The sequence below is a fragment of the Vigna umbellata genome, chromosome 4, assembly GCF_029865625.1.
Source record: "Vigna umbellata cultivar VRB3 chromosome 4, Vumbellata_1.0, whole genome shotgun sequence".
NCBI classification, from domain to species: domain Eukaryota; kingdom Viridiplantae; phylum Streptophyta; class Magnoliopsida; order Fabales; family Fabaceae; genus Vigna; species Vigna umbellata.
In genome coordinates, this window is record NC_142168.1 from 31179022 (window position 1) to 31205911 (window position 26890).

The 26890-nt window shown below is 30.6% G+C and overlaps 4 protein-coding genes across 4 annotated transcripts; 1 reads left to right on the plus strand and 3 right to left on the minus strand.

Annotated features, from left to right (window-relative positions):
- Nucleotides 1–5516: 5516 nt before the first annotated feature.
- LOC124831914 (AMSH-like ubiquitin thioesterase 1) lies at nucleotides 5517–11937 on the minus strand. Its single transcript, XM_047306011.2, has 14 exons — nucleotides 11527–11937; nucleotides 10451–10515; nucleotides 10230–10305; nucleotides 9967–10146; nucleotides 9726–9823; nucleotides 8786–8891; nucleotides 8658–8704; nucleotides 8041–8386; nucleotides 7770–7859; nucleotides 7285–7347; nucleotides 7123–7197; nucleotides 6830–6892; nucleotides 6384–6436; nucleotides 5517–5914 (listed from the first exon to the last, which is right to left on the minus strand). The coding sequence occupies exons 1-14, from the start codon at nucleotides 11641–11643 to the stop codon at nucleotides 5740–5742; spliced, it is 1554 nt and encodes a 517-aa protein (XP_047161967.1). The 5' UTR covers nucleotides 11644–11937; the 3' UTR covers nucleotides 5517–5739.
- Nucleotides 11938–15819: 3882 nt separating this feature from the next.
- LOC124831916 (cysteine-rich receptor-like protein kinase 44) lies at nucleotides 15820–19579 on the plus strand. Its single transcript, XM_047306015.2, has 5 exons — nucleotides 15820–16161; nucleotides 17138–17348; nucleotides 17447–17684; nucleotides 17761–17911; nucleotides 18943–19579. Exons 1-5 carry the CDS (start codon nucleotides 15961–15963, stop codon nucleotides 19300–19302), a joined length of 1161 nt encoding a protein of 386 aa, XP_047161971.2. The 5' UTR covers nucleotides 15820–15960; the 3' UTR covers nucleotides 19303–19579.
- A 526-nt stretch (nucleotides 19580–20105) lies between these two features.
- Nucleotides 20106–22553, minus strand: LOC124831917 (small ribosomal subunit protein eS7-like). Its single transcript, XM_047306016.2, has 6 exons — nucleotides 22419–22553; nucleotides 21501–21583; nucleotides 21324–21397; nucleotides 21110–21233; nucleotides 20588–20770; nucleotides 20106–20457 (listed from the first exon to the last, which is right to left on the minus strand). Exons 2-6 carry the CDS (start codon nucleotides 21573–21575, stop codon nucleotides 20338–20340), a joined length of 576 nt encoding a protein of 191 aa, XP_047161972.1. The 5' UTR covers nucleotides 21576–21583; nucleotides 22419–22553; the 3' UTR covers nucleotides 20106–20337.
- A 616-nt stretch (nucleotides 22554–23169) lies between these two features.
- LOC124831909 (transcription factor MYB21-like) lies at nucleotides 23170–25086 on the minus strand. Its single transcript, XM_047306007.2, has 3 exons — nucleotides 24757–25086; nucleotides 24506–24635; nucleotides 23170–24346 (listed from the first exon to the last, which is right to left on the minus strand). Exons 1-3 carry the CDS (start codon nucleotides 24917–24919, stop codon nucleotides 23692–23694), a joined length of 948 nt encoding a protein of 315 aa, XP_047161963.2. The 5' UTR covers nucleotides 24920–25086; the 3' UTR covers nucleotides 23170–23691.
- Between the last annotated feature and the right edge of the window lie 1804 nt (nucleotides 25087–26890).

Here is a 26890-nt window from a genome sequence, read left to right on the forward strand (position 1 = left end):
TTCCCTTATTATATCATATTATATATGTAAGATAAAGGGAGCTTGTCTCATCTCTAATTTAAACAACTGTGCTATCAGAAACCAATCAGAAAGAAAGGTTCTGCCAAATACACATTCCAATCACGATTGTGTTCATCTTTCATCACATTTTTGTTTCTTATCATAAGGATGATTTCTTTTAACAAAGTACACTTTTGTTCATGAGCATGTTGTATAACAAAATGAAAAAGGATTAAATGATTTGGGCAGATTCAACTGCAACCTTTTTTGATTGAATTGTACTGTTACGATTGTGCATATAGTGTAGTGTTCGAGTCCAGAATCTGCTGATTTTTTGTCATCTCTTTTACTTAATATTAGAAATATAATATTGGTGTAGAGAGATTCACAAATAGATATTTATCTAAATTAAGTTTTTAGGGATTTATTTCTAATATCACTTTAAAAACCGATAATATCATATTATTATTATTATAGAGATCTATATGAAAACCGATAATATCTTATTATTATTATAGAGATACATGTGTATGTTAAACTCTTTTGGTATGTCAATTTTTTTTTAAATTAATATCCATCAATTTATTTCAAAGATATAGTAAATAAACACCAGAAAAACTCAAAATAAAATATAAATTGTTTATCACCTTATTCGATATTAAGGGTAAAATTATGAACAAGTGACAAAAGGTTAACATTAGTTTAATTTTTTCTTTTATTATAAAAAGAGTCTCTTTATTGTTGAGAAGAAAAAATTTATTTATAAAAGATTATCCCATCTTCGTGTAAGTAAGATAATTAGAATCTTATAAATGTAGATTTGATCAATAATGAAAAGAATTAATTTTTTACTAAACTTTGTTTTTTAATATGTTTATTCAGTCAAATAAAAGTAATTTAGTATAAATCAAATGTTTCGAGTATGAAATTTAGCCAAACTAATTTACATTTCCATGTGTTTCAAAGGGATAACTTTAAAAGGTGTATAAGAATTAACCATGCAAATAAACATTCTTTTCAAGAACTAAACCACAATTTTGTAATTTATTAAATACCCTATTTAAAAAAAATTATAAAGTACTCAAAATAAATATATTCATAATTTGAAACTTATTTTTCTTGTTTTTATTTTATTTTCGTTTTTAATACATCATTTATTATATGTATCACTTATTTTTAAGTCGTGTTCTTTCTTTTCGGTCACTTATTTTTCTAAATTATTTTCATCTCATAATGTAATTTATTATTTTATTTCACATCACATTTATTGCGGCTGTCCTTTTCTTTCTCGTACTTTTTTTTATATATTTCAAAAACTTCATGGAAAAAGAGCGTATAGAAGAAAAATTAGTTGTAATAAGTACGTGAGAAAATGAGAAACTCGAAGTCCAACAACATAATCCTAATTTTTATCGTCTTGCCTCTTATCATCAATTTTAAGGCAGCAATTATGATCGTTAATTTTAAAAGTAAAGAAGAATCTGCTTGATTTGTTGAAACATGATCAAGTTAGAGTTTCAAGGAAATAAACTAATACAACTAATTAATGAACTTTCCTTAGTTCAAAATCTTTGAAATTTGGGTCTTTTCTATATCTTGTAAAAAAATGCAAATGAAAACAACGATAAGAAAAGTTGCTTAAACAAAAATGTTATATTTGTTTGTTTTCATTGGAAAAGAGGGTACATCTCTTTAAGGTTGAGAGAAAGAATCATGATAAAGTTGAACTCCGATCACAAAAGTATATTTAGTTATAAATATGTATATACAATATTATTGTTATTTATTAAAAATTGCAAGTGTTGAATATAAAATTTTGCGTAAATAAAAATGAAAATTTTAAATGTACATGAAAATATTTTTATTAAATATCATGTAAAATCTCTTATGTAAATTTAACTTAAATCTTATTATTACTATGTATAAGATCGAGATCAACCGTCTAAATGCAATATCTGATTCCAATTTTCTGTAAATGTCCTTCATTCATCTTTATCTTAAATACAATCACTTACCTCCTTTAGTTCCTACTTATATTTATAGATTTTGGAATAGACTTTTGACTAGTAATTGCCTAATTACATCTAATTAGTGGTGGTAATCACACTTTATCTTAAGTTACTCAAAATTAGAGCTAATATTTTTGTGGATTGACAGTTCGACTTTGTTTTCTAGCCGTACAATCACAAAAAGAACTCATATGAAAGATAAATCGTTCGATCCATAACATGATTGAAAGAAATTTTTTCAATAAATCTTTCTCAAGAAAACTAATAACTAGTATTTGCATAAATTTCACATGATGTAATACCTTATTAGCATGCTAAGAGCTAATACCACCTAACTATAAAAACTATAATGCGATGTACAACCTTGCCATGTTATGAAAATGTGACATTGAAGTGTAGTTTGACAATTGACTCCACAATAAGTAATGTAAGTTTAAGTGACATGTTGTCTATCCCTTTTACTGAATGAGAGAGACTTTTCTTATTTTTAGCCTAAATATTAAAAGGCCGGCAATGTTATATTTCCGAAAGATCCATACCTTCCTTCCTTCAATGGCAAAATGTTGGTATACAAATAAAATGCTATCAACAAATCAAAGAATCAATTGTTTTGAAAGTTTGCATGATAAATTTTTTTTTTTACAGATTTGTTCAAAATTATCTTTTGTATAAGTAGTTAAATACTTTAAGACAGTGAGTTTAAAAGAAATGATAAACTTAATATTTTCAAATGATTTAAAAGTTAAGATTAAGTGTAGTTAAATTTTTTTTTCATAAAATGTCTGTGATATTATATAACGATTGATATTATATAGATATCTATGATCCTATAGTAATTTCCAAAGTAAAAGAGAAGTCAATTCACAACCAAAATTAAAAATTTGATGAAAGGAAAAAAAAATGTCTTAAAATCTACTAGGTGTATAAGAAGCAAAAGAGAGGGTCATTTGTTAAAAATTCTATCAGAATCTTGGAGTCATAGAAGATTTTATGATTGATGACTTAGAAAGATTTTTAACAATAAATAAAGAATAACTACATCAAAATTATAGATTGTCCTAGATATCAATATACCCTAAATGATTTTTATTAAAAATTTATTAAAAAACAAAGAAAAATATACTTTCAATTCTCTCTATATATATAGAGAAATGAATAGAGATAAATGATAAAAAGTCTATCCTTTTAGAACAATAAACCGTTTTTCTTATAAGATACTTAAATATCTCATTTTTAATTAATATAAGAATTAATCTCACTTTTAAAGATTATGAATATACTTTTCATAATTGAATTCACATTAGATCATCAATATATAGTTGTGCAACTTGAATTAATATCATTTAAATTTTTTGTTAAGAAAAATATGTAAGGTGAAAAAGAATATAGGTTATTTAGCCGTTGATGGGCATGTATAGTCTATAAGGCATGGGTTGTGGGGGTGAGATGTGAGAATTTCCTTGATTTCACCAAAAGAAAAAAATGGGATTTAGTTAGTGAAGTTTGGCATGTGAGTAATGTCCGAAAATGGGAGAATGAGAAAAGAGTCCTTGAAGGGCAGAAGATGGGAGCCTAGTACCCTCAAAGCATCTCTTATTGGTCAAGAAATGGCATAACCAGAAACAGTTGTTTGGTGGAAGAAAAGATGTAATGGATGTAACCAAAAGTATGATATGAAGTATAAAAATGACATCAACGTTACACTCTCACTTAGACCTATTCTCATCATACTTCGCTCTTATTGCTTTATTCGAAGGAAATGAGTAATAATAATTCACCTATGTAGGTGGCGATGCTCGTGCTCATTAATATGCCTTGTCATGTGTCAAGAAAAAAAAAGTAACAATTATGTATTCTCAATTCAATTTTTTTAAATATATTCATCTAAATCTTTAAAATACACTAATTTCTTCTTTTTTCCGTTGTCACTATAATTTCCTTCTCCATATTTCTCTTTTTGTTGAAGTGGCAGAGACGAATTCAATATTCAATTGTTTGGATGCATTCATTGTGTGCATCAACAAAAGTAGGAATGAGTATAAATCGAATGGTTGAAATCTAATTTAATTTATATAATATAACTTAAATTTTGTATCTGATTATTTAACTTATTAGATTAGTTGAATCTACAATATTCATATTACTAAATTTTATCTCAAAAATTATAATATATTTATTAAAATGTAAATTAATGAGATGAAAGTACAAGTTTCGTTTTATAATTGGACAATTTACTACAATATTACATTTTATCGTATTTTTTAATCAATTTAAGAAAAAATATCGTATGCTCATTTAAGAAAACATAACTTTTTTAAGAAAAAATAATTTAAAGACAAGGAAAATTAAAAAAAAAAATAAACAATTTTTAGAAAACAAATTGGGTCGGATTAGACAGGAATGAATAGAAAGATCTGTATCCGAATCTGACTGCTATAAACTTTGAGGACATGGAGTTTGGATCAGAAAGCGAACCCGACGTCTCCGTACCAAAATCAAAGTATTATAGATATTCCTATATAAATTTAAATTTATAAATATTCAGTATTTAATTTTTACTCACGAATTAACAGTCTTATTTAATATTTCCAATTAAAGAAATAAAAATATATTTCTTTATATACAGAAGGTAAAATAAATAAAAGTGAATCATTAAAAAAATTCCAAGCTAATACCCCTTCATATTCATTAGTGAAGTCGTATGCAAAATAAAGATAAGCATCCCATCCAATTAGCCAAATAATCTTTTAAAAATAAATCAGTTCAATCGGTTGCATTTTAATACATGCTCTCTTTCGTAACCCTAATGGATGGTTTAGTGGGAGGGATAAGGGTGAAAACAATAAAGATAAATTAAATGAGATCATTTTGTGAGAATTAAAACCGAAAAAAAAAAGTTAAAGTTCTTTCTTTTGTTAACTTTCAAGTCGTCTGAAACACTGGATAATTAAACAGATTGAAAATAGCATTGAATCTCATAGATGTTGCTGATATTTTTTTAAACACGTCCTAGAATTTATGCATTTTCAGAGCAGTGGAAAACTAGAAAATGGAAAGTATATAGCTGAGAATAAAGAATAAGAACCAGACATAAATAACGAAGAACAAGATAATTTAGTTACAAGTAATAATAAACTATTTTTATTACTGTAGTAGGACATGCAAAAAAATATAAAGCTTTTTAAGATATAGACTGATAAAATTTTATCTGAGATCATTAAACTGCGTGATGTTGAAAAGTGAGGAGGAAGTGGGCGAATAGAAGGCATCATTAAACTGAAAAATTCAAAGGAAAGATAAATTATCATCAAAACCTTTTATCAGAAACGTATGTTTTAGATTGCATCAAGCATTAGAGGCAGAAGATGCATCATTCTTAGGTTACTTTATAATGATTATGACAGGCTATTTCATGAGTGAATGAACTCATGAAAAACAGTTCTTATGATAACTTATACAAATCGGTATGCATTTTAACAGCATAGTCAGCAGAAACCAATGGTAGGATGTTCACAAGTTTGATATCAATAGAAATGGCCATGCATGCAGCACAGCAATACAAACTTAAAAAGGTGTTGCCTAAAAAATTAAACAGCCAGAGAAGAAGATTTCTTTTTACAAACACGGCCGGGACATTCCTTATGGCCACAGCTGAATTAATGGTAAAAGTAAAACCTATTTGTATAAAGGAGAGAGCTTGGTCTATAAACAATGATGGCATAAATAACTCTTATCGAAGATCAATGACATCAAATTTTAAATCTGGGTTCATGTATACGTCTGTACATGTCTTGTAAATAGGACCACCGTCTGGAGGTTGACTGTGTGGATGAAAGCCACGCTGATCACATTGTTTAATCACAGACATTCCACCGGGGCTGGTCAACCGAAAAATGCCATGGTTTCTGTGCATTCAAATTGAAAAAGTAATTATAAAATATGTAGGGAAAACATCTTAACGACAGGTAACACATTAGTATTCAGAGACCAAAAAAATTCAAATAATGATCAAACAATGCCCGAAATTCAATACCTTGCCAGCTTTATGGGGCAAAGGGGTGGCCAATATGCTAATATGCCAAAAAAGAGGGAAGTAACTATATCCTTTTCAAGTATTTTTTTCTATGCAAAAATATTTTACTCCTTTTTGAAACATGGATTATTAACTATTTTTTGGAACTATCATAGAATTTGAGTTCTGCTGAACATTACATGTTACGTTATTCCAAAAAATGCTTTTGCCTCCTTTCCAGATTCTATTATGTCTTTGGGCTTCCTAAATTTTTAGAATTTGACCAAAGCAATAATGCTGTTACTAAGATGTTTTTTTATATCATCCAATTCATCAAAAACACGTCTGACATGTGATCTTACCTTGTACTATCTTTTGGCGCCATGACTATTGCAACAGATTCTGGCAGCATAATCTAAAGAAACAAGAATTTGCACATGTGAATAAAAGTATAAATAAATGCGGAATGCATGTTTGACAGGATAGCCCCATCTTTGACAGAAACAATAGAAGAAAAAACAATGTCATATGTATGAGATTGATTGGAAGTAACATGTTTCATATATATTTTAACTTTTCCACATGAATTATAAATATGATCTGTAAATAAAGTTAAAGAAATCAACTCTAGGATGGCCAGGTACAATAATACAAAACAGTACAAGAATTTAGAGATATAACTAGAGTATAAAATACTCCTATCGTTCTTCAGTTTTCACTTCAACCATTTCCTCATTAAACAAAGCAAGTAGACGTCCAAAGGCCAAGCAAATAATGTTTATGGAGGTTAATTAAAACATGAACTCACCTGATAGGAGTAGTGGGTGTGCAGATCAATTGAGGACATGAAACAAGATTGAGTAGGATGTGTCTGGCAATTAAGAATAATATAGTTTAGTGTTACAACAATGGAAGAATAATAAAGTAAAATATAAGAAATGCGGATAAGAATTGTATTTCTTCAATACACCAGATGAAAATGTGCTTACAATGACAAATTTTATTCTACATAATCATTCATCATCTACTTTTGGAAGTAAGAAGAAAAACAATCTTCCAGGACCTGAACTAGTTTCTACCATACACAGTTTAGAAACTCACATGGATCCACCCAAGTGGAAAAAGCGATCGTTTATCCTGCACTTCAAATATTTCCTCTTCATTTGTAGTCTGGCACTGCTCAGGAAGAACAATGACAAATGTTATGTTTAAAGAATAATAGTAATACATTCCCAAAATATTTATGGTGAAAGAAACTCTTACAGAATCTGATGTTGACTCCTGCTTTGGGATTATAAGGGCAGTGATATAAAATTTTCTGTTTTTCTGCATATCAAGGGTTTTACAAGATTCCAATCAATATCTTAACAGTTGAGCATAAAATATTGAAGGCTAGAGCGACTAAGCCATTATAGCGCAACTACACTTTGGAAAATTTTTCAAAGGAGTACACATAAATACCATGCATGTGTCGGGTTGATCCATAACAAACAGAAAAGGTAAAAAAGCGAAGCGTTATTGTATTCACACAAAAACATATGCATACACTAGACACACACACATATGGTTGCAGGGATTAGGGAAATGAGTTATATATGAATATACACACATACGTACTCTAAATTGTACGTATACTATTCCTAGGCCAGTTAATCCAGAATCCAATTCTGGGATTCCGAGACCCTTTTGAATCGAACTTTGCATGTAGCTCTATGTTAAGACAAATGAAAAAAATTAGCAGCACTTACAAGCATACCGGCAAGGACTCCACAAGTCTCTAAATTCTTTTTTGTATTTGACTTGGCAAGCTTCATAAAACTCTCCATCAAAGAAGTTGACTGAAATAGAACCCCTTATTAGAAAGAGACACCAAACTTCATTCAATGATAAATAATTTAGAAATTATACGTATACTGGAAGAAACTAAATACTCAACACGGACTTAACTATGCCTACCCCCAGAAACATCAACCTAAAATTAAATCACAAAAAATAGATAAGAAAGTGTTATTGACTCACAATGTGCAGTTGCAGAGGAGCCTCCGCATGAACACAGCTATCAGTTGATGAAATCTCTGCCTTACATCCTGCTTCCTGAACACAAGGTGATGCTGCAGGGACCAAATCTAGTACCTCAGCAAGTACAGGTGGAGGAGAAGGCTGCCTGATAACCTCTATTGCAGGAGTTGTTTCGGTTGTTTCAAACGAAATAAGAGAAGGAGGTTCCTGATCATGAAGTTGAGGCTGAGGCTGGGGCTGGCAGTCCTCACTTTGGGTAACAAGTGAATCTAAATCTGACTTATAGTGTTCCGTAATGCTATCATCTTTCTTACTCACAGATTCATGTTCCGAAGGATTTTGTAGGCTGTATGTTCCAAAAGTAGGTAGGACATAATCACATAATTAATATAAAAAATAAATAGATAAACCAACTCCAGAAGCATCATGGACAAAAATCTTGGTTGTTAAAATATTGAACTCTGATAAACCAAACGAATCCTTTTAAAACATGACTTCAAATATAGTTCCATCATTTTAAAAATGGTTAGCATTGACATACAAATCACTTTTCTTAGAATAACTTGGAAAGCCAACAATAAAGAAAAGCACAATAGAAGCTTAAAATAAGAAATAACCTTGGCAATTCAACAGGAGACAGATCAATGTTGTTTGGATACCTGATCTACATCCACATCCAGACAGAAAAGTCAGGACAATCATCGAATAAAATAGAATTAAAACATACAGATCCAAAACAACATACCCATTTATCAGTGGAAGGTGGTCTCCACTGCCCATTTAACCCATTGGGACCAAGGATAGAATGTCTAGAGAGAGTTTCCTCCTTTGGAGGTGGAAGAGTTAGAGATCTACAGAAGTTCAGCAAAAATGAAGGGGACCTCTTATTTTCGAAAAATATAATGAAGGACAAAGTAATCTGTGAACTAATTTAAAAAACCAACACAGACTAAAACTTTTTATTTCAAGCAGTGCTACTACATCAAATATAATAAAGCAAGTTTTTAAACCAAAAACTGTAGTCAAACCTTGATGTAGCCGGTTGCTAATTCTTGAAGATGCCCATTTCTTATTATTTAACATTTCCACAATCATTTGGTATATGGTTTTTTTAATTTATTTAAATATAGTTAATGATCTTCTTTAACTTTTTAAAGTATTTTTATTAACGTAACTTTTCTCAAGATTTTCCAGTGAGATTCAGAAACAGGAAATCATATCCAGCAACATCCTAAAATTTCGTAATGTATCTGCAATACAACCCAAATACTCTGTACAGTTTTCAACAAAGATAAATTGTATTTCAACCAGCAGCAGGTTATAAGCCAGGAAAAGGAAATGTTATAACTGTAATCTCTGCTCACTTAACTGGGTCAAATTTTATATTAAAAAGTAACACAATAATGTAAAAGAAACAACTAAACCTGAATTACTTGCATAACAAAACTTTAGATAACTAGATAATCATACTACTGACATTGCACAATGAAGGACCATCTAGCATTTGACTTTTAAATAAGTTTTCTCATGATACTAGAAAGCAACCAAAAGATGAAGGAAAGCTTCCCTTCACTTGACTTCATTCCTGTGAAAAAATAAACTGACATGTACAAGCAACACCCGTCACAGTATTACCACCACCACTAAGAAGTCCATTATACATTATTTTTAAGACCAATACTTACAGTCTTCGTACATGCTCTTCCACGGGCCTGACATAAGAGAATTGTTGGGTCCTGGATCCTTGGAAAAGAAGCTCCCCAGTTCTAGTAGGTCTGGCTGCCTGGTCAAATATACAATAATATATGGATGCTAGAGTTCTTTTCAGAAGGGGCAGAAAAGCATAAAAGATTTTATTTTAGGGAAAGATTATTACTAATGAATGACAACATTAGTTTGAGTGAATTCTCATGCAACAAATTTTACCTTTATTTGGCCATAACTAGCTGATGTTTGCTTTTTCATGGGAGAAAAATCCAGTGAATTATTTGAACTAAAATTTCCACGCCCATTTTGTTGGTATGCGATATTGTTGTTAAGCTCATTGATCTTCTGTTGGACCACTGGTTTCAATTTCTCCAGTTCATTCAAAGAAATTAACAATTTCTGTGCCAAGAAATTGAAAATCAGATTAAACTCAGGATTTCATAGCAACAAATTTCATTCGGAGAAGAGCGTCAACAATTAACCTTTTTTAATGATTCTTTCTGCCATTGTGGAGATGATCTATAATCTCGGTGACGTGGTATTGTCTCAGACACCAAACTAAAAGCAAACGAAATAAAAGGAAGGACACCTCAACGAGATTCAATGACAAAGTAACAAATACAATAAAGTCCAAATGTTTTAAAAAGTTCAATTCAACTAACGGCAAAAACACTACATGCAAATGTTGATACAAATGCTTTACCTAGAAAATCTTAAAAGCATAACATATAGGTCAATAATATTCTTCTCTGCGCGGAAGATATCAGCCTGCAAAGTTAAAACCAATAGTTTGAGCTTGAAGGTTAGGCAGTGCAACTAAATAGTCAAGAACACATCAAGAACACACAAATAAATAAAAAAATAAAGCATGACAATAAAATCCAGGATGGAAAAAAATATTTTAGCACAAGCTATGAGTAAAAGCACACACTTTACTGAGACAGAAAAAATCAATCACCAGCAACAATAGTGCAAGGAAAAGGCAAAGATGAAACCAGACAGTTGCATTCATGCACGTCATTTTTCATATCACTCTAATATCATCGCGTTCACTATCCCTTGGTACATTCTAAATTCTAACTAAAGTTGATAAACAAACCTAATATGCCCGCATTACACATTCAAATCTAACAATGTATTTCATGATTAAACGATGAACTATCTTTAAACAATTATAAATATTTTGTAAAATCGAAAGCTTTTTGTGCAAGTCCTGGTTAAGTTCAATTCTTGTCCATACAAAAGTGGTACACTCTAGAAAATAGCCAATTTGCCAGCTTTGTGTGCAATTAGTAGAGTCAAATTAATCAAGGGAATAAAACCATGTTCTATGGTTTTCATATTAATGATACTCTCATGAGTAAGGGGACGACAAAAAATACCCCCTTGTAACTCCTTTTATTATTCTGATGCATTGAATCTCTTTCACAGGTACTTCTAAAATATTACAACGACATTTTACACAAAATCCCAAACAAACAAAAATGCTTCCCTTTTTTATCAAATATAAAAATCACCACCTCTATCCCACAAAATATTGCACCGCATTCACTAATATAAATTGCACTTCTCAGTAAACCTACTCTCCTCTCTTCCCGATCAGCGACAGTAAAATCTATGAATTGAAATGAAAGCATATATTTATGGGAAAAAATTTGTTAAATATTTCTTAGAAGACAAAAACAAGTTCTAAAGTAGACGCTGTCTATCTAAACCTAGGATTCTTCGTCCCAATTCCCAGACGCCACATTGAAATATCAGGAAGGCGAAGAAAAGGACCTGTCGGAGGATGTTATCGGCGATGCGATAGTAGAATCGCAGCGCGATTCGGTTATCGACATCGAGTTTCTGAGCACTGGCAGCGATGCTGATCCTATCCGAAGAAGAGGACCTCATCGGTTTCTCTTATCGTTTCACGCAACGCAGCGTTTCACCGTCGTCGCCGTCGTTTTCTTCCCACAAACGAAACGACGACACCGGAACTGCGCAAAGCTTGGATGACGAAGCTAACGGTGATCGATCATCGACGGCGGTGTAGAAATTAGATCGGGTTGAAGCGATGAGGTGAATGAATGCGATAATTGTAATTTGGGGTGGTTGTGAGGGTAAATATGGAAACGCGGGTTTGCTTCATGGTCTATTTGGCCGCTCCCGCGTCGCCATACCCGTATTTTCTCCTCTCTTTTTTCTTATAATGGGATTTTTAAATATTGCACCATATAAATACTTTCCACTGAACTCTCAATTAAATATTTAATAACATGTGATTAGTAAAATAAATGTGTAATTATTTGAAAATTAATAATTACTTGTGAGAAATAAATTACTAAAAAAAATAAATTATTTCACTTGTTCAAATTCATTACTTATGTATCAAACTTAAAGTAACTTTAATCTATATTTATGATGTCTATACTCATATTAGAAATTGAGTTATATCAATATATTGAAAAAATTATTATTTTTTTAAATCAAAAGTGTGACTGTATTTATTAAAGAAAACTTAATACATAGATTTAATTAGGATTACGTCTATTTCACACATTTTTTATGATATTTAACATTGAGTAACTCAATGAGTGACACAAAATTAATCGTAATTAAATATCTTTTCAAAATTTAATATAAACACATTAACAAACTCATATTTACGGATATTATATAAACTTATTTTTATTTTAAAAAATATACATCAAGTAGGTAATATCTTATTTTTTAAAAATTGGTTATGAAGATGATAATATATATATATATATATATATATATATATATATATATATATATATATATATATATATATATTCATCTTGCTCTAAACTTTTAAAATATTATATCAATTTAATTTGTTGGATAACACACAAAATTTATATTATTTTTTATCTTAATTTTTTAAGATTTTTTAAAACACACATTTAGTTATTAAATACGAAAACGTGATAAAATGATGTATTATTTGTTGTAATTTTTATTTTTTATAAAATAAATATTTAATTAACCTTTATAATATTAAAGGAATAGGGACATTTTTTTTTAATAAAAATGAGACAACAATTCATATTTGTTTAATATTAAGTGAGGATAAAAAATAATTTTTAATTCAAAAATAAGATTGGATAGTCAATCCACATCCATTTTATTATCATTCTTACAAATATAATCGATAAAATTTTATGAAGTAGATAAAATATAGATTAAAAACCATTAATCTCTCCATATTATTTAAGTTAAATATTCAATATGTCATCGTTATCTCTTTTTAGTTTTAATAAATAGGGACAATTCATGTTAAAAATATTAGAAATATAGTATAAAATATCTCTGTAGAAGAAAACCAGGGTTTAAGAAAAATAATATAGTTACGTAAAAAAAATTATATTACGAAGAGGTATTAATTAATCATAAAAACTGTATAAATTATACGAAATTAAATTCAAATATTCAATCACTGAATTCAACATGGTGTTAATTCAAATCTTGTGGTATTTGTAATTAATAACCTCACCTCCTTATCTTTATCTTAAAAGGGTAAATTCAATGGAATTGCTCTTTCACTTTATTAAGTCAAATTACCAAAGCTCGTATTAGTTGAAAAAACAATGAGCTGTTCAAACAAGTAATCTCTACTTTTCATTAATGAAGGAACACTAATTGATAATTAGGACTAAGATTGAAAGTTCACTTTTACTAATCATATGCATAAAATTCATAATGAATGTTATTCTCTAAATTTTTTTATATTTATATTTATATTTTCTCTCTTTTTTACGTCATCATCCCGATACTATTAATCTTTTAAAGAGTTTTATGTGAAATAAATTATTTCATTTTTGCAATTTAAAACTATTTACATTTGATATAATTTTGTTCCAATCACAATAGGTTTAACAGACATCATTAGTTTGACGGTATTTAAGATATAGTTTGTTTTAAAGTTTGGATTTGACTAATAATGTTTTTGTCGTTAAAAATCTTGTCGATAGTTAGTCGAAGACGCTCTCCTAAGATCTGCGACATTTTCTGGATACACGAGAACAAGTCTCAAAGGCTTTGGATGGTTTGGGTATTTTGAATCAAAATTTATAAATATAAATAAATGCTAATTTTATAATGTAAATTAGTTTTTAAAGATTGAATTAAATTTAAAATTTACTTTTTAATATAATATTAAAATTATCTGAAATTCATATAATACAGTGATATTTGATGTCTGTTAAATCTATTATTTTATATGATTATTATTAATATTTATTTTCATATATATTTGAAGATAAAGAAATGTGTTCATTCTAAGTCTTAAAACTGACTTAAATTCAAAATTTATTATATATATATATATATATAAAAATATAAATAAATGCTAATTTTATAATGTAAATTAGTTTTTAAAGATTGAATTAAATTTAAAATTTAATTTTTAATATAATATTAAAATTATCTGAAATTCATATAATACGGTGATATCTGATGTCTGTTAAATCTATTATTTTATATGATTATTATTAATATTTATTCTCATATATATTTGAAGATAAAGAAATGTGTTCATTCTACAAGTCTTAAAATTGACTTAAATTTAAAATTTATTATATATATATATATATATATATATATATATATATATTCTTTTTAATTCCAATTCCAAAACCAGCACATTTTGAACATAAAAAAAATTGACTCTGAAAAATTCTTATTCTTTGTTTTTATTAATGATGTGTGGTCCATGGAGTACAGCAATAAAGAAATACCAAAGAGATGAGGGAAAGAAGAAGGAGAATTGTATACAACTTGGTGTTAAAAATATCTTTACAAGAAAAAATGTACCCACGAACTTGTTGACCAAACGAGTGTGTTCATAATTTAATTATATTTCCAAAATTGCAATTAGAGGATCGAGACATAGCCTAAATAGCATTATTTCATCTACTAATAAACTTAATCATGGCATTAAGAATCATCGCTTTGGAAGTTCAAGCTTCAATGGTCAACATCGTGAAAGTCAATCAATTCATTTAATTTGATCTTCCCTCCAAGAATCTTTAATATTTTCTTAAATTATATTTACATATTCTAAAACCACACTATCCACCAAATGATGTCTTTTATAAAAAAATGACAAAAACACCATTTCAAAATAAAAATCTTTGTATTATATTACATACTTTACATATCAATAAAATTTATATTCTCATCTCATGTTTTTGACAAAATGCTAAAATAATATAATCTTTTTTGTAAATAAAGAAAATACAAAAACAAATAAATCATATTAACTTCATATAATTTTATTGTGAAGAAATCGTGTTAAATGAAAATATATTGTATATGACGGAAGACCTATCAATTCAGTCAATCGAGATTTATAGTTTAGATATAAAAATACTTTGAAAAAGACGATATTAGATGTCAATAATTGAGTATTGAACTTTGAGTTTCACGTCAATAGATCTATATAAGTTGTAACTCATTTGAATAGATTTATTATTAACAAAGTAAACACTATAAATAGTGTATTAATGATAATTTATAATTATTTTTTTGTATTAATTGAAATTTTACTATAGAGTTTTGATCAAATGTTAACTTAGAAAATCTTTTAAAATATTTTCAATAATTAAAAGAAAAATTACAACATGGTGCATTTCCAATATTTTGCCATCCTACGTGAAAAGTTGTAAAGAGTAATGTTAAGTAATTTCTTCTCAAAGTACTCATAACATTGTGAGAAGTAGGAAAAAAATTGTACTCACTTTCCTTTGAGGTTTTCTTGTTTCTATGTAAAGATTTTGAACAGAGGAACAGTAATAATGACTTGGAAGACAATTGAGGGAAATTGCCGTGTTTGACTGACTCAACATTATCATCATTAAAAAAAGATGATCTATTAAAGTTAGGACAACTGGAATCATAAAATCGCAGACCTGCAACGTTCCAATTAAGTTTATACGTACAAAGAAATTCCCATTTTTTTTTCTTATAATTTTATATTCAAATAAATGAAAATTACATTATTATCTACATTTTCATTTATTTTACTTAACTATATATAGAATATTTTTCGTTATATGAAAAACGTCATAATAAAACAGAGAGAGATAGATGGGTTGCGGAAGGGAACATGAAACGTTGCACTGAGAGGACTCATGACCGGACAGCATAGTCAACTATATAGTCAGTGCTGCCACCTTGGAAATCGCGATTAACAACGTTGTTCTCATGTCCTTTTTCTCCAGGCTGTGCCCCTGTTTCTGCAAGGGAGCCGCAACCTCCGGCGACGGCGGCGACCAACACGACGATCACAGCGGGCCGGCGGACTCCTTGGACCTGATTTTCGACCTCCACACTCTCCAACTCGCTACCAACTTCTTCAGCAGCCTCAACCAGCTAGGTCATGGAGGCTTTGGCCCTGTCTTCAAGGTACCATACCCCTTTCTCCTCTTCAAATTTCCAAACCTAATTAGTTGCTTCATCACGATAAAATTTTCACATTGAGTCCTGGGTTCTTGCCATTTTAATATTAATTATACGTTCTGGTATAGTAGATTTGTGATTTTAGTTCCCTGGTTCCGGTTCTCAATCACGAGTCAGTGGCTGATCAATAAATTCCAACCTGTAGAAAAATTAAATCACACAAGTACAAAAACTTTAAGAATTGGATTGACATAATTGTAATCTTAAAGTATGAAATCTGTATTAACTGTGGAAGATCTTGTTGGCACACGTGGGACTAAGGAACTAAAATAGTTACTGATTTGTAAAATCTCAATAATAAAAATACAATTCACAAACCAAAATACGAGTGATTTACCAAATTTCACCTTCAAATCAATTCTAAAAATATTTAGTAATTATTTTTCTCACCAGGTTATGCCCCTCGGACGAAAAAGCCAATTCACAAACCAGAGTGGGATGAAAAAACGATTAAAATCTTACTGTAGTACTAAAATATATGAAAAATGTACTGAATGGATTGTGTTTTCAATTAACTATAACTCTATATATAATTTTAAAATACTTGTTGCACAAGGCAATGGTTTTATCATGGTAATTTATGATTATAAAAAATGTTTTCAGTTTGGTTGCATTCTAGTTCTGGTTAAATTCTTAAAAATTATGAATTCTTATAAAAGTGTCGTTTTAGATTTTAGTTACTGTATGACCAAAGATCAGTCACGAGACAGTAGTCCTTATTGTTGAAATTTCAGGGCTAAAACGACCCTGGTCATTTGATAAGTTTATAGACTAAAATGGCGTTTTTTGCTTGATTAGGAAGCAAATTAATCAGTAAGATTACTGAAGTATTATTTCAAGTCAATTACTAAATATACCCTTTTTCAATTTTTCGGAGAAGGACGATTTAATTAATTAATTATATTTTGCATGCTTTGTGCAGGGAATGATGCCAAATGGTCAAGAAGTGGCGGTTAAGAAGCTGTCATTGGAATCTAGGCAAGGAGTTAAAGAATTCACCAACGAAGTCAGGCTATTACTCAGAATTCAGCACAAGAACTTGGTTACATTACTTGGTTGTTGTGCAGAAGGGCCTGAAAAGATGCTTGTCTATGAGTATCTACCTAACAAAAGTCTTGATCACTTTCTGTTTGGTATTGAAAAGAGATGTTTCTTCATCTATTTTCTTACTTTTGTTTTGTTGTTGCTTGTAGAAAATGATTGACAAAAGTTGTAAGACAATTTTTTTCAGATAAGAGGAAGTCTTCATCTTTGGACTGGGCAAAACGATTCAGAATAGTTACTGGTGTGGCAAGAGGACTTCTCTACCTGCATGAAGAGGCACCAGAAAGAATTATACACAGGGACATTAAAGCTAGTAACATATTGTTGGATGACAAGTTAATTCCGAAAATTTCAGACTTTGGTTTGGCAAGGTTGTTTCCTGGGGAGGACACTCACGTACAGACATTTAAGATTTCCGGTACACAGTGAGTAGACTCTTCCCTTCTTGGTGCTTGTCATTCAGATGTTGGTATCCTTACACTTTATATTTGATGAATGCAGTGGTTACATGGCTCCTGAATATGCATTGCGAGGATATCTGTCAGTGAAGACGGATGTTTTCAGTTATGGAGTCCTGGTGTTGGAAATAGTTAGTGGGAGAAAAAACCAAGATATGCGACTTGGACCAGAAAAAGCAGATCTCTTGAGCTATGTAAGTTGATCAGATTGCAGACATTAATGCAAATTTAGTATGGACAACTTATGCTCATGGACTTAGATTCTTGTTATAGTTTAATTAACGTACATATTTTTTACCAAGAAAAAGGCATATTTTCTAAGCTTGTGCGGACGCTTTTAATAAAATGGAAAACTGTTGTGTCATTACATTAGTAATGATGCTTGTTCTTGATATTCACTCGTATATGTTAAGGTTACCCAAACAAGCATGCTTCTGAATTAATTCTGTGACACAACTGCTTCCACTAGTCTTTCTCTACTACCATGTATGTTTAAGGGTGAACTTTCGGATAATGTAAACTGGGTTGGTCACAACTCTAGTCACAAATTAAGCTCTCTCCCCCTACATGGATTGAAGTAGCATAGATTTAACCCTTTCTACCTTGAATCCAGAATAGTGGAGTCATGTCCACCAGAACACTCTTGTGTTAAAATTTATCTTATTCGATGATCAAGGTACAAATTTCAAATGAGTTTGAGGTATGGATAAAGGTCACATGCCGGTAATCCCTACTTTATGTTCTTGATAAGCCAATATTTCCTTTTACCAACTTTTGTCGGGGAAGTGATTGTGATTATGATCATATTTCATTTGACGTTGATTTGTTTGCCAGTTTTGCTATTTTTTTATTATGTATTATGATCCGATGTGACTGGGAACCGTTTGTTATGGGTTCTAACCTCACCGTGACTACTGTACACACAAAAAGACGTCGTTGATACTCGGCAATCGTATGATTTGGTTTGTCTTTGCTGGTAAACTGTAAATTTTTTGTATTGAAATGGCATCATAGAGCATCTAAGAAACTCTTTCTGGTGAAATCTAACGTATGAAACTGGAGAACAAAAAATATGGGACCGTGACATGTATAGTCCCTGTTATTTGACTTAAGTGGTCAAAGGGAATTAACATGAATTTCAAAACATACACTCAAACCAATCATTAAGAAAAATAATGTGACCATTTCATTCACACTTGTTCATTTTCTTCATTGAATTTTGTAGGCATGGTCGCTTTATCAAGGAGGGAGAATAATGGAATTGATTGATCCAACCCTCGGCAAATACAATGGTGATGAGGCAGCAATGTGCATTCAGCTAGGTTTGTTGTGCTGCCAAGCAAGCATAATTGAAAGACCTGACATGAATGCTGTTCATCTCATGATCTCAAGTGATTCCTTCACTTTGCCAAGACCAGGTAAACCTGGAATTCAAGGTCGTACAGGACGTTGGACCACAACTACATCTGCTTTGACCAATACCAATGCTAGTAACACTACCAGGGTCTCAGGTGGTAGTGGTAGTTTTGTAGAGGATTATTCTAGAAATTCTATATCTACCTCTTCTTTTGATGAAGGCAGATGACCTCCATCCATAATGTATAGGGTGCAATAGAAGCTCTATTTAGGGTATTCTTTTTGTATTACTGTAGTTATCTTAATAGAGGAATGGTTTGATGACGAACAAAATTAAGCAAAGTTGATTCTTGACCGTATTTTATTTAGAAAGATAAATGTCAATTCAATAATCTTTACATATCGAAAGGATCAGAACTATTTATTATTCGGAGATATGCTTGGTGGTGTAAAGAAAGGAGAAATAGTTTGGGGAATTTGATAATATTTAAGGATTGAGACCTTTTTGCTTTGCTGCATCAAGGATACTATTGTACAGAGTTTTTATCTGGCTATAAAATAATTTGATAACAAGCTTAAGGATCTTCAGTTATGAAAAACTTAGGTGCTTATGTGATAGTTGAACTAATTTAGGATGTAATTGCATCGTTATATGAATCTCCTTTTAGAAACATTTTTGGTTTTAGAATAACAGTCCTTTTAAAGTCACGGGAAAATAGAAGTGCTTGGTACTTTTGTCAATTCTTCATTCTCTTTCATCAAATTAACTAAATTGAGAAACAACTTATACTAAAGTTACAATAAGAGAAAATGCACATACTCGAAAATCATACACATTAAATTTTATGTTGGAGATCTATATACTCAAATCCTACACCTGCCCATTGGCATCCATACACTCACATAATTACATAATCATACAAAGCTTATTTTTAATTAATGCATAAAATGGAATAAATTAAACTTTATTTTTCTTACTTTTCTTGAATATGCATTTATAAAGAAACTTATCGAAATAAAACATCAGTAATCTTCAAGCAAAACAAAAACAGATTCGCCTCCATTTCAGAACCGAACACCGATTGACAAAATCTTAGAAATAAGGGAATCATTTGGGTAATCAAATTCTACATTGATAAACCAGGAAACAGTATTTTCTAAAATCTCTAAAGGAAATTCGGAAATAAAACCAACTCAACAAAACCAGCATCCACCATGGGTAATGTAATTCAGGAGGAACAAACTCAAAGCCTACAAATAGAACCTAAGCCTCAGATGTAGGATATTCAAAAACAACATCTTTGCCTGAAAGCTTCCTGTATACTGCAGCAAAAGTCTCCAACTTGTACTCAGTGTTGTTTCTCTCCTTGGGGTCCAAAAACACCTATCCAGAAGAGAACAATTTAAGCATTTTTCTGATACTACATTCATATGCTCACAGTAGTATGGTTAACAACAGATAGGATTAGATACTCAATAAGTAACTTCGGAAGTTCTTTGGGTATTAACTTTACCTTCATAATCTTGGAACCATCAATTTTATACCTAACACGCTTTCCAACAATCTCAGCAGGTAATACAATATCCTCCAGCATTGCCTCATGCACAGCAGTGAGTGTGCGGCTGCGAGGACGCTGAACAGCAGAACCTTTCTTTGGTGGCCTCACTATCCTCCTGGTGGCAATCAGGACTACATCCTACAAGATTAACAGTCATTAACATATAATAAATGAAGTATCACACATTTCCAAAAAAAAAAACGTACAGATGCCTTAAAAAAGGATATGCCTTTAAAGGGTAGATGATTTTCATAGGTAATTTATCATGTCATCACATTAACTGCACAGCACCTTACTTAATTTAAGCTTTATAGCTCACTAAACAGTTCAATACAAAAAGAAAAGCAACTGAAGACCACGGAGAAATAAGAGTTATTGAAAAAAAAAGAAGACTAGACAACAGATATTATGGATAACAAGACTAACTTTTAATCTATTGAATTCATATGTATGACAAATGGATAAGACTCTGCCTACCTTCCCACTAAATTTTTTCTCAAGTTCTCTTACAAGCCTGACATGGATCTTCCTGAATCCCTTCCTTAATCTGTAGGGGACATGAATAACCACAGCCTTGCGGTTCCCAGAAACATCTATTTGGCTGTAGATTATGAAAAATGATAGTCAATACTAATAGACATGCAAATAATTCATTATCTGCCCACAAACAACCATTAAAACACATTCTTACACAGCTGAATTTATGTATAAATCTTTCAGGTCACTTTTCAGCTCATTGTTGGTATTTTCAAGATCAAAGAATGCCTGCAACAAACAAAGTATGAACAAAGAAGATTTAAGCATTGCACTTGAAACTGATTATCAGCTCCATACAGCATCAACAACAGTTTAAAGAACCAAAATAAACCTGTCCAACTGATTCCTCAAATTCAGTTGGCTCAGCATCCTTATCTTTGTGGATTTTCTTCCTTGATGTGTACATCTTGACAACTACAAACAAACAACGGAATTAGATAAATGTTGTAGATTAAGCTTCATAAAATGAATGTTTAAAACTTAATCACCTCACAACAAGCACAATCTAATCATCAACTAATAGATTAATTAAAACTGTATTAGATGCTACACTGGTCTAAAATAATGAAGAACAAGCTACTAATCCCAGTCACATCTCATAATTTTTAATCAACAGACTGCCCAGATTACAGAACACATTCAGCACGAATAAGCCAAATATTCTCGGCATTGTGAAGATAACAACAACCTCCGCGATACAACAATCGCCCACTTTTCCCCATCGATTAACCATTGTAAAACTTAAATCATTGGCCAGAAAGTTCAGTGATATACTTCTCTCATTGAAACAATATATCATGAAGATGAGAAGAATTCTACCAATGAACATATAGATAAATAACCAATGCTAAAGTTTATAACACCGATTAGTTCTCAAAAAGGGCGACACAACAACTAAGACTGAGATTCATGTCACTTCTCTGAGGTTACAGATAAGTAAACTCGGAGAAACCAACTATTATCATCACCGATAGGTAATGCTGAAGGTGCAACATGTTTCAGAATTTCATTAAAAGAAATACAAATACAAAAATATAAATAAAAAAACAAGACCCTTTTTTTTTAAAGTCAGTTCCCATTATCCAAACAAAACAAAAGAGAATCACCGATCGAATTTCCATAGCAGCAATTACGCAAATGAACAAAAATTACACAAAACCTAAAAATGAGAACTTGTATTCCGTTCCCGCTGATTTTGGTAAAGTCTTTGCAGAGTGACTCAAATTCTAAAAGGGTGTCAGAATCCTACCTCAGCCAAGAAGATGAAAGCCACCGAGTGCCGCTGCTGAAGAGTGAGTCTCTGCTCTTTTTTCGCTGCAGTGAAACCCTAATGTGAGTGATTAAATTTAGTATATAAAGATTTAATGAGCGACTCAGATCGAGTGTTAGCACACATGGACGGTTCTGATTCCGTGAGAGAAACTATGTATACTAGCCGTTCGATTAACTATTTTTTCTTTTTTACTATTTTTCTAATTTAAGTAAAAATATTTAATATTTTTTCAGGAACACTGTAATTTCAGTAATATATTTGCGGATTTAGTGAAAGTTCTAAATTCCTTTTATGAAACTACAGTAACCAGAAGAAAAAGTGACATTATATGATTTTTTTTTCTTTGTAATATATGCAGTGTTTGAACTTTAGTAAAATATTTTTTTTTGTAGATTACAAATTTCTTTAAGAGAGATAATTATATTTTAAAAATATCTAATATAGTTATATATTTATATTTAAATTAAATAGTATTGGTTAAACTGAAATAATTTTTTTAGAAGAATTTTGAAAAAAAATAGTATATTTGTATGTTTGGTTGAACATTATGGTATTAATTGAGAATATAATTGATTTTAAATTGAAAAAGCTTCAAGGAAACTTTGTATTGAATAATCAAATTATATCAATACTTTATTATTGACTTGTTTCTAAAAATAAAAAACATTTAAATAAAATAAACTCATCAACCAACATATGAAAAATTAAAGAAAAAGGTAGAGTAAGAAGACCGTACAGAGAAGAAAATTATGAGAAAATAGATTTCAAAAGCAGATGTTTCATAGTCGTTTGCAAATTTTCGCTTTCTTCTCGATGAATCATCTGTTCCATCAAAGTTGGCGGTGGCTGCACTCTGACTTGTACTGAAAAAAGTAATCTTCCCATCAAGGTTTGAAAAAATGGTTATTTTGAAATGTCCATGAAATTTGCATATATCCCTTCCAGCCGTGTCCTAGATTCAAATTCAAGTCTTGACTGTTCAAGCACATTTATGAAATTTATAAAATCTTTGACAGTGTTGTGGTTTTACACTCAAAGTTTCAATTTTTATATTATGGGCTTGTGAATATCTACGCCCTTTCAACTTTCCAACAATGCACTAATCACAGTATTCACTTCAGAGAATTTAAATTATAAAACAATTAGTCTTTACATTTATATTGATTATCTATCTAATAGCAAGCACTGCATATGAAAGAAAGTTTGTGAGGGGTTTTGAAAGAGTGCTCTAAAATCTAAATATTCTTCTTTATATGTTCATAAATTGCCATAATTCATCATTGCTCCTTGTGCTACATTCAGATTCCATATTTAGCGAGTTGGTTTCTGATATTTGGCAACCAATCACTGGTAGTTCCAGATTCTGAGCATCCATTGTGGCTGCCAGGTTGAATGAATCCATGTCATAGGCACTGTTGTCTATGTTGTAGCCATCATATGAACAGATGCCAAAGTCATAGTTGTCTAAGGCTTGGAATTGATTTGTAGTGCACCCCAAAGGCTGAGTCATATATTGGATATTTACTGATTCTGAATTGGAAATGCTTGAACCATTGTTGTGCTCAGAGTCTGAGTTCTGCTCATGCTGATTCAAATGGTTGACACCTCGCTGGCTAGTGATTTGTGTTTCTGGTGTTGCCTCAATCCCAAATGATGAATAATGAAAACCACCATTAGAAGGCATAGGAATTTCTTGGTCTTGGAGTGACATGGCTGAAGGAGATGATTCTTGTGCTTTATGAAGACATCTTGTCATCTGTAGAGCCTTGAAAAATTCTACAAATCCTGTTGTTCTCTGTGTCTCAGATTTCATATATCTTGCTTGTTTCTGAATCCTTGTTCTCCAATAGTTCTTTATTTCATTGTCTGTTCTGCCTGGCAGCTGTTGTGCAATTTTTGACCACCTACAACAATCACATAAGTGGGAATAAGAATCCAAAGAAAGGATATTATTCTGAATTTGACTAGCACATGGCTAGTGGCCCGTTTTGCTTCTTTCTAAACAATAAAAAGCGTTTGAATAAGCACAGTTTCACTAAGACAAGTAAATATGAGATATGCACCTGTTACCCCACCTTGAGTGGAGTTCAAAAATCAAAAGCTGCTCCTCTGAGGTTAAATTGCCTCGTTTAACATCTGGCTTTAGATAATTTAGCCACCTTAATCTGCAACTCTTTCCTGTTCTCCTTAATCCTTGAGAAAATTTAGTCATCACAAAAGATAAAGAAAGTAATCAGAATTAGCATGCAAATTGTTCACAAGAATATAAAAGTTACCACCAACAAGGTTTCTTTTCATTCTTATCTTGGATTACCTGCACGTATAGCAAGCAAATTCCATCTCCCTTCTCCATGATTGGCAATGTAATTCCCAAGAAGATCATCCTCTTCAATACTCCATGGCCCTCTTCTAAGTTCAGTATCTTCTTCACTGTAACAGATGATGCTCTTTGAAGAAGCAGACATGGCAAGTCTCATTGATCAAAACTAGAAACACCATGCATATATATGCAGAGGAGAGTCATTATAAGTATGTAAATTAGCCTACGCCAGATATATAAGTACACTGGTTTGAATCTATTAACAGTGTAACATATTTTTGTGGATTTTGTCAACGTGAACAATATGAACTTTGTTGCTTTTTTCTAAAGACAGGAAAAAAACTACTACTGCTGTTGCAAATTCCATATTGTGGCTTCCTTATACTTTTCATGGTCTCTGCCCCATGAAACTTTAAAAGTTGGACAGGTTCATTGTTCAGCATCTTACCTCGTTTCTAGAAGAATATAAAAAATTACAGCTTATTTCTATCACATACTCATATTAACTATTCTTCTATCATAAGAGACAAAGTTTATAAGTTGATAACTGGAACTTGGCTATGTTATTGCAGTCAAAGAACAAATTCACTTGAATCGCACTCTATAAATAAACATTTTGCGTCTTGGAAGTTTTATATCGATTAGAGATAAGATTAATTTATAGTATCTAAGTTGATGCAAACTTCACTTTACAAGCTGATTTTATGGATTGAGTTAGGCTTAAAATTCACTTCTTAACATGCTATAAGAGTCAGGTTAGAACATATCCTAGTTAAATTTGTGTGAAAATATTGTTTCACCCACTATCAAGTAACTATCGGCCATTAATGTCTAATCTCACGTTATACGTTAGCGCGAAAGAGTGTATTAAATGTACTTATTCGAATTTTGGTACTAAAAATAAGAAAAAGTGTTATTTTTTATTGGTTCATTATTTATTTGTTATTGTATTAATGTATTCTAAACTAAACAATAAATGACAGGTATACTGTGTCAAAATGTTGTGTTAACATGTCATTATCCTAAAAATAATAGGTGTTAAAGAGAACATAACTGCAATTAAAAAGTGAGTTCCAAATTGAATGTAGTTATTCGAGTTTTGATAGTAAAAATAAGAAAAAGATATTTTAACATAAATTTTTTGACACAGCACATGTGTTATTTTTTTGACATAACACATGTGATATTTTTTATTTGTTTGTATTAATGTATTCTAAACTTAATAAAAAATAACAAACATACTTAGTTGTATCAAAATGTTGTGTTAACATATCATTACCCTAAAAATAATGGGTCTTAAAAGAGAAATTTGTCTTTATAAACACAGTTGCTGTTAAAAAGTGAGTTCCAGACACAGATGCTAAAGGGATCTTAGACCAAAAAATATATTTTATACTAGCATCAAGAAAGATTTCCCTTTTTCTCTTCAAGGTAGAAAATAAAAGTTATATGAATAAAATATCTTTTTAGTTCTTTGAATTGCAATGTTCTTTTTCCCCTGTACATTTTGTGTTGCTGCACTGGTTTTATGTTTTTTTTTGTAAGTAATAAATTAATCGTTAAGAATTTATTTTTAAGTGATTTTATGCATTTGTAGGTAATTCTGGTATAGGATCAAGTTAATACAGGTGTGTGAAACCAAATAAATTAGGGTATTTGTATCACTAACCACAATAATGTGATTTTGACCATTATTAATTTATAATGAAAAGGTTGTATTATAAAAATCTACAGTTATTAATGTGTGAGATATTCTTACTTTATACCATATTCTAAGGCCAGGTTGTAATTTTAGTTTTGTTGGCACCGTAATAGTCTGATTTTAGTTCTATTTTTAATGGAATATCTTGAGTTTTTTTCTTTTTAAATAAAGAAATTAGAATAGTAACAATACCATTTAATTCATCAATTAGAAGTTGCAAAAAAAATTTCACATTTATTTATAATATATGGGAAACCAAAGATGTAATTAAGCTCGTTCATTTTCTGTTTGTTATAGAAAAGCAACAATGAAGTTAAAATCTAATATTTTCTAGGGATTACTCAAATTTCTACTAATAAATCTGGTCTTATGAATTTTGAGCATAATTTTCTTTACTGCACACATTTTATTATTTTATCGATTGAA

What these genes read in the sequence shown, in the direction of transcription:
- LOC124831914 (XM_047306011.2), bottom strand. Translation starts at nt 11,643, where the DNA reads ATGAGGTCCTCTTCTTCGGATAGGATCAGCATCGCTGCCAGTGCTCAG. An exon ending in GAAGAGCATGTACGAAGACT is followed by an intron (nt 8,892 to 9,725) that starts GTAAGTATTGGT and finishes GAACTTCTGTAG; the next exon opens with ATCTCTAACTCTTCCACCTC. An exon ending in AGGAGTCAACATCAGATTCT is followed by an intron (nt 7,198 to 7,284) that starts GTAAGAGTTTCT and finishes CTTCCTGAGCAG; the next exon opens with TGCCAGACTACAAATGAAGA.
- LOC124831916 (XM_047306015.2), top strand. Translation starts at nt 15,961, where the DNA reads ATGTCCTTTTTCTCCAGGCTGTGCCCCTGTTTCTGCAAGGGAGCCGCA. An exon ending in TTTAAGATTTCCGGTACACA is followed by an intron (nt 17,685 to 17,760) that starts GTGAGTAGACTC and finishes TGATGAATGCAG; the next exon opens with TGGTTACATGGCTCCTGAAT. An exon ending in AAGCAGATCTCTTGAGCTAT is followed by an intron (nt 17,912 to 18,942) that starts GTAAGTTGATCA and finishes TGAATTTTGTAG; the next exon opens with GCATGGTCGCTTTATCAAGG.
- LOC124831917 (XM_047306016.2), bottom strand. Translation starts at nt 21,575, where the DNA reads ATGTACACATCAAGGAAGAAAATCCACAAAGATAAGGATGCTGAGCCA. An exon ending in TTGAGGAATCAGTTGGACAG is followed by an intron (nt 21,398 to 21,500) that starts GTTTATTTTGGT and finishes TGTTTGTTGCAG; the next exon opens with GCATTCTTTGATCTTGAAAA. An exon ending in AGAAAAAATTTAGTGGGAAG is followed by an intron (nt 20,771 to 21,109) that starts GTAGGCAGAGTC and finishes TTAATCTTGTAG; the next exon opens with GATGTAGTCCTGATTGCCAC.
- LOC124831909 (XM_047306007.2), bottom strand. Translation starts at nt 24,919, where the DNA reads ATGAGACTTGCCATGTCTGCTTCTTCAAAGAGCATCATCTGTTACAGT. An exon ending in TTTGCTTGCTATACGTGCAG is followed by an intron (nt 24,636 to 24,756) that starts GTAATCCAAGAT and finishes AATTTTCTCAAG; the next exon opens with GATTAAGGAGAACAGGAAAG. An exon ending in CACTCAAGGTGGGGTAACAG is followed by an intron (nt 24,347 to 24,505) that starts GTGCATATCTCA and finishes TGATTGTTGTAG; the next exon opens with GTGGTCAAAAATTGCACAAC.